The sequence below is a fragment of the Palaemon carinicauda genome, chromosome 3, assembly GCF_036898095.1.
Source record: "Palaemon carinicauda isolate YSFRI2023 chromosome 3, ASM3689809v2, whole genome shotgun sequence".
Taxonomy (NCBI): Eukaryota; Metazoa; Arthropoda; class Malacostraca; order Decapoda; family Palaemonidae; genus Palaemon; species Palaemon carinicauda.
The window spans coordinates 61,766,916-61,777,269 of record NC_090727.1 but is presented as its reverse complement, the minus strand read 5'-3'; the positions used below and the strand labels follow the sequence as shown (position 1 = coordinate 61,777,269).

Below are 10,354 nucleotides of genomic sequence, written 5' to 3'. Positions count from 1 at the left end.
TATGTAAATTCTAATTACTACTACTACTACTACTACTACTACTACTACTACTACTACTACTACTAGCTAAGCAACAACCCTTGTTAAAACAGCAGGATTACATAAGCCCAAACGTCCTAATAGCCCAAATAGGAAAGGAAATAAATAAACTATATGAAAATTAACGAATAAATATAAAACATCTTATGAATAAGGAATATGAAATATCTTAAGAATAAAGACTATAAAATATCTGAAGATAAGTAACATTAAATTAAACATGGTGATATATAAACTACAAAGTCCTCAGGTCACCCCATTCAGTGTGTTCAAATGCATCTTCACATACTGGGCATTATCCTCGAGTTCATTTTGGCCATTCTCTGTTAATCGTAACTCCATAGAGGCTGTTAATACTCTCGTGATCCTCTTGTGGGCTGGAGAAATGGCTGACATTGAACATCTGGGGGTTATGTGTGATGTTTTCTGACTCCAAGTTCCTTGCTGGCTCTGAAAGGGAAAGGGTTTAAGGTTTGAAGGTTGCTCGTGAGTGGTAGGGACAAGGGACGGTGACAATGACCTAGAGTCTGACCATATACAGTATACATATATACATATATATATGTATATATATATATATATATATATATATATATATATATATATATATATATATATATATATATATATATATACATATACATTATTATTATTATTATTATTATTATTATTATTATTATTATTATTATTAACAGTCAAGCTACATCCCAAGATGGTAAAGCAGGATACTATAAGCCCAAGGGCTCCGAAAGGGAAACTAGCCCCGCGAGGAAAGGAAATAAGGAAACAGATAGATTGGTGCAACTGATTGTACCTTCAAGCAAGAGAACTCTAACCTAAGACAGCGGAAGGCTATGGTACAGAGGCTATGGTACAATCATTATTATTATTTGCTATGTTACAAACCTAGTTGTAAAAGCAGGGTGCTATAAGCCCAAGGTCTCCAACAGGGAAAGATAATCCAGTGAGGAAAGTAAACAGATAGAATAGTGTGCCTGAGTGTACCCTCAAGCAAGAGAACTTTAATCCAAGATAGCACAGATCATGGTACAGAGGCTATGGAACTACCAAAAACTAGACACTGGATGGCTTCTCCAACTCCAGGTTTAGATTCTGTGGCCTAAATTCTATACACACAACGATCTGCCAGTCAGAAGCGGAGCAACTTCTTATCTTGCTTATGCTTCAACGTCCGGTATTTGGGTATTCTCGACGTACTATACTCAAGATAATTCTATCCTATCAGCTAGTAGGACACTTTTCTGAGATAAAAGGACACCCCTGCGAGTCAGCACAAATGCGTCTCATTAAAAAGATATTGAGTATAGATACTGTGTTCTTTAAAGGATAACTTGATAAAACTCTATTTGAATGTGAGTGTGCACTAATATGTGATTTTATTCTATACTTTTTCCTCTATTTTAGTATGATCGTCAGCACCTAATTAGGGTTTGTGGTAGTCCATTGGAAATGTCCCTACTTGGCAACATGCTGTACAGGGGTTCGAGACCCGCTTAGGCTGGATAGTTTCTTGTAGTGTCTGCAAACTTGCCAGCATTGTGAGCTAAGGATGGGTGTTTTGAGGAGCCTATACGTCTACCTGCTGAGTCATCATCAACCATCGCCTGGCCCTCCCTGGTTCTAGCTTGTTGGGGAGGGTGTGAGCTAAGGATGGGTGTTTTGAGGAGCCTATATGTCTACCTGCTGAGTCATCATCAACCATTGCCTGGCCCTCCCTGGTTCTAGCTTGTTGGGGAGAGTGTGAGCTAAGGATTAGTGTTTTGGGGAGCCTATAGTCTACCTGCTGAGTCATCATCAACCATTGCCTGGCCCTCCCTGGTTCTAGCTTGTTGGGGAGGGTGTGAGCTAAGAATGGGTGTTTGGAGGAGCCCATAGTCTACCTGCTGAGTCATCATCATCTATTGCCTGGTCCTCCCTGGTTCTAGCTTGATGGGGAGTGTGTGAGCTAGGGATTGGTGTTTTGGGGAGCCTATAGTCTACCTTCTGAGTCATCATCAACCATTGCCTGGACCTCCCTGGTTCTAGCTTGTTGAGGAGGGTGTGAGCTAAGGATTGGTGTTTTGGGGAGCCTATAGTCTACCTGCTGAGTCATCATCAACCATTGCCTGGCCCTCCCTGGTTCTAGCTTGTTGGGGAGGGTGTGAGCTAAGGATTGGTGTTTTGGGGAGCCTATACGTCTACCTGCTGAGTCATCATCAACCATTGCCTGGCCCTCCCTGGTTCTAGCTTGTTGGGGAGGGTGTGAGCTAAGGATTGGTGTTTTGGGGAGCCTATAGTCTACCTTCTGAGTCATCATCAACCATTGCCTGGCCCTCCCTGGTTCTAGCTTGTTGGGGAGGGTGTGAGCTAAGGATGGGTGTTTTGAGGAGCCTATATGTCTACCTGCTGAGTCATCATCAACCATTGCCTGGCCCTCCCTGGTTCTAGCTTGTTGGGGAGAGTGTGAGCTAAGGATTAGTGTTTTGGGGAGCCTATAGTCTACCTGCTGAGTCATCATCAACCATTGCCTGGCCCTCCCTGGTTCTAGCTTGTTGGGGAGGGTGTGAGCTAAGGATGGGTGTTTGGAGGAGCCCATAGTCTACCTGCTGAGTCATCATCATCTATTGCCTGGTCCTCCCTGGTTCTAGCTTGATGGGGAGTGTGTGAGCTAGGGATTGGTGTTTTGGGGAGCCTATAGTCTACCTTCTGAGTCATCATCAACCATTGCCTGGACCTCCCTGGTTCTAGCTTGTTGAGGAGGGTGTGAGCTAAGGATTGGTGTTTTGGGGAGCCTATAGTCTACCTGCTGAGTCATCATCAACCATTGCCTGGCCCTCCCTGGTTCTAGCTTGTTGGGGAGGGTGTGAGCTAAGGATTGGTGTTTTGGGGAGCCTATACGTCTACCTGCTGAGTCATCATCAACCATTGCCTGGCCCTCCCTGGTTCTAGCTTGTTGGGGAGGGTGTGAGCTAAGGATTGGTGTTTTGGGGAGCCTATACGTCTACCTGCTGAGTCATCATCAACCATTGCCTGGCCCTCCCTGGTTCTAGCTTGTTGGGGAGGGTGTGAGCTAAGGATTGGTGTTTTGGGGAGCCTATAGTCTACCTGCTGAGTCATCATCAACCATTGCCTAGTCCTCCCTGGTTCTAGCTTGTTGGGGAGGGTGTGAGCTAAGGATGGGTGTTTTGGGGAGCCTATACATTTACCTGCTGAGTCATCATCAGCCATTGCCTGGCCCTCCCTGGTTCTAGCTTGTTGGGGAGGGTGTGAGCTAAGGATTGGTGTTTTGGGGAGCCTATAGTCTACCTTCTGAGTCATCATCAGCCATTGCCTGGCCCTCCCTGGTTCTAGCTTGTTGGGGAGGGTGTGAGCTAAGGATTGGTGTTTTGGGGAGCCTATAGTCTACCTGCTGAGTCATCATCAACCATTGCCTGGCCCTCCCTGGTTCTAGCTTGTTGGGGAGGGTGTGAGCTAAGGATTGGTGTTTTGGGGAGCCTATACGTCTACCTGCTGAGTCATCATCAACCATTGCCTGGCCCTCCCTGGTTCTAGCTTGTTGGGGAGGGTGTGAGCTAAGGATTGGTGTTTTGGGGAGCCTATACGTCTACCTGCTGAGTCATCATCAACCATTGCCTGGCCCTCCCTGGTTCTAGCTTGTTGGGGAGGGTGTGAGCTAAGGATTGGTGTTTTGGGGAGCCTATACGTCTACCTGCTGAGTCATCATCAACCATTGCCTGGCCCTCCCTGGTTCTAGCTTGTTGGGGAGGGTGTGAGCTAAGGATTGGTGTTTTGGGGAGCCTATACGACTACCTGCTGAGTCATCATCATCCATTGCCTGGTCCTCCCCGGTTCTAGCTTGTTGGGGAGGGTGTGAGCTAAGGATTGGTGTTTTGGGGAGCCTATAGTCTACCTTCTGAGTCATCATCAACCATTGCCTAGTCCTCCCTGGTTCTAGCTTGTTGAGGAGGGTGTGAGCTAAGGATTGGTGTTTTGGGGAGTTTATACATCTACCTGCTGAGTCATCATCATCTATTGCCTGGTCCTCCTTGATCCTAACTTGATGGAGAAGAGATTAGGCGCTGATCATATATATATATATATGGGCTGTCTTCAGAGCATTGTCACTGTCCCTTGCTTCTCCCATTCATGGATGACCTATAAACTTATTTTCCTTAAAATTTTAGGCTTATTTAGCATTTGGTTCTTAACCTCTACTTTTCCGATCGAATAGAATGTGTTATGATTTCGATAACGGTTTCTATAAATTTATTTACGGGTGTGAGTGCCAGAAATGTATTGATGGATATAGCTATATGTGGTTTAATATTTCTTATTCATACTGTGGTACATGCATATCTAACCATCACAAATTATCTTGAAAAAAAAAAAACTAAGAAATTCTCAGATTCCAAAGAGGAACTTCTCTCTTTCCTCAAGTATTATTTTACTTTTTGCTTCTTTTACCCATTTTCTTACCCCATACCGAGATCTTCTCTCCTTCTCTGCTTTCTATTCATCACTTAAGTGAAAAGTTATAACATGGTAAAGAGAATTAGCTTTGTTTACAGCAAATATTTACCATTAAGCGAAGTTCTTCTCCCTCGGATAAGGCAAACAGCCATTCCTATGACGATAGCAACCAACACACAACAGATACTTAGTAAAACCATTGATGTGAAGTTCAGAGCAGTCTCTCTGGATGAGATATTGCTGCTCTGAGTTGTTGTTGAACCAGCAGGAAATTCCGTTGCAGGGGGAACTGGTGCTGGAAGATCTGCAATAGAGTTTGGTTAGATTAGCTTAGCTTAAACAACAAAAAACGCAGCAGTTTTTAGTCCACAGTAGGACAAAGGCCAGTCTTCATCATCTCGCTGGCCAGTGCGGATTGATGATGGTGGGAGATTTTTGTCTGATCGCTCACATTAACCCAACTTAATATTGGTGGCCTTGACTAGTACAGCTTTGCTGACCTTAGATATACTCAAACACTTTCACCCCGTCAAGGTATCCCCACTGGTTAAACAGCACAGCTCAAATCAAATCGCAGAGCCAAGGAGATGGATGTTACTGAGAAAGTGAGCTGAGAAAGAATATGAAAAACACGAGATATTAGGATGGGACAGATGCATTCGCTCTGTTGTTAGTCCAAATGACCATACTTGACTCGACTTTACTTTAATAGCTGTTTTCCTGGTCATATCACACAAGGAAACCACATGCACTACAGGAACTACAAGATCTGTCTGCCGTATACATTTTTAGGTATTTTGAGTATCACAAGCGTAGAAATAAAACTGTAAATACAGAATTTTTTTAATTAACATAAGGATTATATTAATTTCATGATACATTCTTAAAAATATATAGAAATTGAGGACTTTCCAGAAGATATTATAAAAGAAAATGGACTCACCACATTTGTATATGTCGGCACAAAATCTCCAGTAGGTCTTTTTGGTGCTCGTTATTCTAATGCTTAAAATAGATGACTCAGATACCCAATGTATGCTGTTGCCTGGATAAATTATCACTGCCTTGGAAAGAAAAACTTTGAAAAGACATTGCATTGAAAATTTTCCACAACATTAGATATATTTGTTATATTAAGCTAAATATCATTCGCCTGTTAGAAAGATCAATTGTAAACCAATTTTATTATAGTTTTACTTATCAGTTAATGACACAGAAGCAGAAAATACTTACTGATGTTACTAACAGCAGTATACAGAAATAGTTTTTTCCTTTGAGTGTTTGGTAGCTCAAAAGTGAGTATGGATATTTATTTGGAATATGAAAGAACATTTAAGAAAGAATTTATATTACCTTATCAACTTCGTTCTGAAGGTTCATGATTTGATAGGCGTGTATCTATTTATTTATGTTTCTGCTAGGGCATTGTCACTATCCCTTGCCTCTGCCATTCTTGAATGACTTTTAAACCGTTAAGAGACCCTTTTTGACAGTGATTTTCCAATAAACTAACTTCTGTATTCATAGTTAACTTGAAAATTTTCTTTTTTGATTCAAAATGAAACAAATATTCAACTTTGAAAGCTAAAGAAAGTTTTCACAAAAGAATTGTTTTTTAAAAAGTAATCACCAATGAATTAGATTTTTTTTTCCTATTTCTTGGTTGCATCATTACGGTTTTGTGGGGTCAGAGAATTCATTGAGTGATTGTGAAGACTTTTGATACTTACCTTATTACTTCTATAAATTTCGATGATATTCCATGCATTTGATCCGCTTGGATTGTATACATATTCAAATAGTCGCTGAGGATTGTATTGTAAATTCAGAAATCCTTCGATGATGATTTTGTTATTTATATCGCTGGTCCAAGAAGCTAGAAGATTGTTGGAAAAAGCTGTAGCTATGAAGTTGACTGGATTATTCGCATCAGAGATGTTGAACTTGTCATCTGGAAGAGAGAATGAGTTTGGATATTCTAAAAGAATGCTTAAAGAAACCCGTGTTATAAGACATACTGTAATTTGAACTTGAATTTTTAAAAAAGTTCCTCATTACTCTGTTAGCAACTAGTGAAAATAACTAGTCTTTAGGAGGTAATAAATTGTGAATTTAGTGAAGATTTTAAGACAGGATATCGCCATTCCAAACATCAAAAGGTTAATTTGGTTCATGTAGTAAAAAGTAGCTACTACGTAGTGTCTCCAAGTCTGAAGACAACGTCTGAAATATAAATATTTAATCATCATTATTTCGCCAGTGGTCTCTATCTTTGAGCTTTTAAATCAATACTTTTCCATTCAACAACTCCTACTTCACGCCAAACCTGTAGGCCTGGGTCTTCCAACTCTTCTAGTGCCTTGTGGAGCCTAGTTAAAAGTTTTGTTTACTAATCTCTCTTGGGGAGTGCGAAGAGCATGCCCAAACCATCTCCATCTACATCTCACCATAATCTCATCCACATATGGCACTCGAGTAATCTCTCTTATAGTTTCATCTAATAACGGGTTAAAAATTCCTTTTAATTTTTTTGCCATATGTTTAATATGATAAAGAACGCTAAGCAAGCACTTTATTCTATATTTTCATGACGTCATGAAGGAATTCTTACTACTTGCTCTTAGCCTAAGTCCTTGGCAAAGGGCTGTGCATGAAGGATTCAGTCACTGGAGAGTGGGCTGCAGTGGTATTCATCTTTGGTAGTTACATATTTTAATCTCAATTGTTTTGTTACTTCTCAAATAGTTTATTTATTTCCTTTTTTCCTTTCCTCGCTGGGCTATTTTTCCCTTTTGGAGCTCTGGGTACTGTAGCATCCAGCTCTTCAAACTTTGGTTGTAGCTTAGCTAATAATAATAATAATAATAATAATAATGATAGTAATAATATTAATAATAATAATAATAATAATATGCAACTGAGCTGCATTCACATTTCAAAGTCTATCGTTTGATTTGTTTAAATAGTTTATGTGGTTAGTCGAATGAAAATTAATTTTGATTATTTCAATGATAATAATTTTAATGATTACAGTAATGATTTCGATAATAATAATAATAATTTTAATAAATTGACTTTAATCCCCTTGAAAAAAATGGAATTGTGAGCTCCGTCGAAGAGGGGGAGACCTTGTGAGATCGGTCATGAAATTTAGTGAAGCTTTGCGAAAAATCCTTTATGTATTTCAAAATTCATCGAAATTTTATTTTTTTATTTTAAAGAATCGTTTGCTTCTAATTTTCTAGCAAACTCTGATGGGTCACTGAGTTTTTATTTTTATTTCAAGGCATTTATAAGACCCACATTTTTCTTTCTTACTAAAGTATATCATAAATTTATTTTATTATTATTATTTTAATTATTATTATTATTATTATTATTATTATTATTATTGCTTGCTAAGCTACAACCCTTGTTAGAAAAGCAAGATGCTATAAGCCAAAGTGCTCCAACAGGCAAAGTAGCACAGTGAGGAAAGGAAATAAGGAAACAAATGAGCAACAAGAGACTTAATGAAAAATGAAATAAATTATTACAAGAACAATAACAACATTAAAATATATCTTCCATATATAAACTATAAGATCTACAAAATAACAAGGGAAAGAAAAATATATAGTATAGTGTGCTCGAGTGTACCCTCAAGCAAAAGAACTCTACCCCAAGACAGTGGAATACCATAGTACAGAGGCAATGGCACTACACAAGACTAGAGAACAGTGGTTTGATTTTGGAGTGTCCTGCTCCTAGAAAGAGCTGCTTACCGTAGCTAAAACGTCTCTTTCTACCTTAAAGCGAAGTGATTCTTACCTGCTTGAGCAGACGTAAAGGCCAGCATCAGTGCAAAAGGGAAGAGCAGTAGTTTCACCATAGTTGGTCGTTGGAATCCTGTCGAAAAGTTGATCCCAGCTGGTCAAACTCACTTCTGAGTCGTCTGGAGAAATAAATTTATGGTTCCTCTTTGGCTCGTCACTGAAAAAAAGTTTCACTTGATTTTTCTTTTCACTTAATCACTGCTGAAGAAGAGGCTTTGTGTTGTTGCGTCTCTGTAGGCTAATAAAGAAATTGATCCCAGCTGGTCAAACTCACTTCTGAGTCGTCTGGAGAAATGAATATATGGTTCCTCTTTGGCTCGTCACTGAAAAAAGTTTCACTTGATTTTTCTTTTCACTTAATCACTTCTGAAGAAGAGGCTTTGTGTTGTTGCGTCTCTGTAGGCTAAGCAACAACTAGTAAAGAACTAATGGCGTCTTGGGATCAGAAGAAAATGTAAATATAGTTCACATTTCCTACCGGATTTCCAAACTGATTAAACGTCTTTGTTTTAGCAACGGAAATGCAACCAGGGACACTCCATTAGGCTTGATATGTGTTAGTTAGTAGTCAATTAAAAGTTTAATTAACTAATACAACTAATTCACTGTAATATATAAAGATAATTCATTATCAAGTGCTTTTGAACTAATCTGTTTGTTACTTTGTGAACGAGATGACGTCTAGCATTTGACAATTGACCTTTCAAAAAAGGATATCCTCTCTCTCTCTCTCTGCTTCTCTTTGTCATCCTTATCTGTCAGCTAGATTTCCTCCAGCAACGATTGTCCAATTTTACTTAAGTTTAGTTAACTTCATTTGTTTTTTATTATCTAATTGCCGGGTGTTCAAAACAGTCTAATGTTTACCCTTATATCCATCGATTTATAGGTTCGAGTCCCTGGCCGGGCAGGGCTAGTTATCATTAAAGGGAATTTCCTTGTGCGTCTAAGAATCTAAGATTCCATGTGAGAGGGAATTCGATATTAATTGGTATTTATGGCTTATTTGAAAAAAAATTGTAAACCCCGAATGTTAGTGACACACACATACACACACATACACACACACACATATATATATATATATATATATATATATATATATATGAAAAATTTTGCACATTTTTACGTGTTTTTCATATTCAAATAAGCCATATATATTTTTGATACATTAATGTCTGGATTCTCTTTGTGTGATTTCGCCAGGGGCTCTGATCCCGAGGTCGTTAAGAGAATCCAGACATTGATGTATCAAAAATATATATGGCTTATTTGATATATATATATATATATATATATATATATATATATATATATATATATATATATATATATATATATATATATATATATCAAAGCTCATCGCTTAAGAAACAGATGCAGGCAACGTTTAAGAAGCCCTTTCTGTCCAGGCTGTTTCTTGGCATCCTGTTGATCCTTTCCTTTGTTATTTCTTCTCTTTGGTTATATGATTTCCTTTTTATGTCATAATTATTTTCGAAGAATTCTTTGTTAATCCGAAGGCCCTTTGTATTCAAGAGTTAATTTCCAGTGTCTAGAAAAAATGGAGAGAGAGAGAGAGAGAGAGAGAGAGAGAGAGAGAGAGAGAGAGAGAGAGAGAGAGAGATTATTCTCTTATACACTTGATCTAAGGAGTAAGTGCACATTATTTATGTTTCAGTGTCTGACCCGAATATATTTCTTGCCAGGTAGTAGGTTGGCCAGGGCACCAACCATCCGTATAGATACTACCGCTAGAGAGTTATTGGGTAATGAGACTGGCCACACAGTACTACATTGGATCCTTCTCTCTGGTTACGGCTCATTTTCCATTTGCCTACACATACACTGAGTAGTCTGGCGTATTCTTTACATATTCTCCTTTGTCCTCATACACCTGACAACACTGAGATTACCCAACAATTCATTCTCTCTTAAGGGGTTACCTACTGCACGGTAACTGTTCGGTGGGTACTTTCCTCTTGGTAAGGGTAGAAGAGATTCTTTAGCTATGGTAAGCTGCTCTTCTA

At 38.9% G+C, this 10,354-nt stretch overlaps 1 protein-coding gene across 1 annotated transcript; it reads right to left on the bottom strand.

Moving 5' to 3' along the window:
* Positions 1-50: 50 nt before the first annotated feature.
* LOC137632069 (uncharacterized) lies at positions 51-8,380 on the bottom strand. The gene is made up of 5 exons (XM_068364049.1): positions 8,320-8,380; positions 6,240-6,460; positions 5,453-5,573; positions 4,619-4,813; positions 51-489 (listed from the first exon to the last, which is right to left on the bottom strand). Exons 1-5 carry the CDS (start codon positions 8,378-8,380, stop codon positions 347-349), a joined length of 741 nt encoding a protein of 246 aa, XP_068220150.1. The 3' UTR covers positions 51-346.
* Positions 8,381-10,354: the final 1,974 nt, after the last annotated feature.

Excerpts from the sequence above, each read along its gene's own strand:
- LOC137632069 (XM_068364049.1), bottom strand. The coding sequence starts at position 8,380 with ATGGTGAAACTACTGCTCTTCCCTTTTGCACTGATGCTGGCCTTTACG. Across the intron at positions 5,574-6,239 it reads AAATTTATAGAAGTAATAAG|GCAGTGATAATTTATCCAGG; the intron begins GTAAGTATCAAA and ends TTTCTTTCCAAG. Across the intron at positions 4,814-5,452 it reads TGCCGACATATACAAATGTG|ATCTTCCAGCACCAGTTCCC; the intron begins GTGAGTCCATTT and ends ACTCTATTGCAG.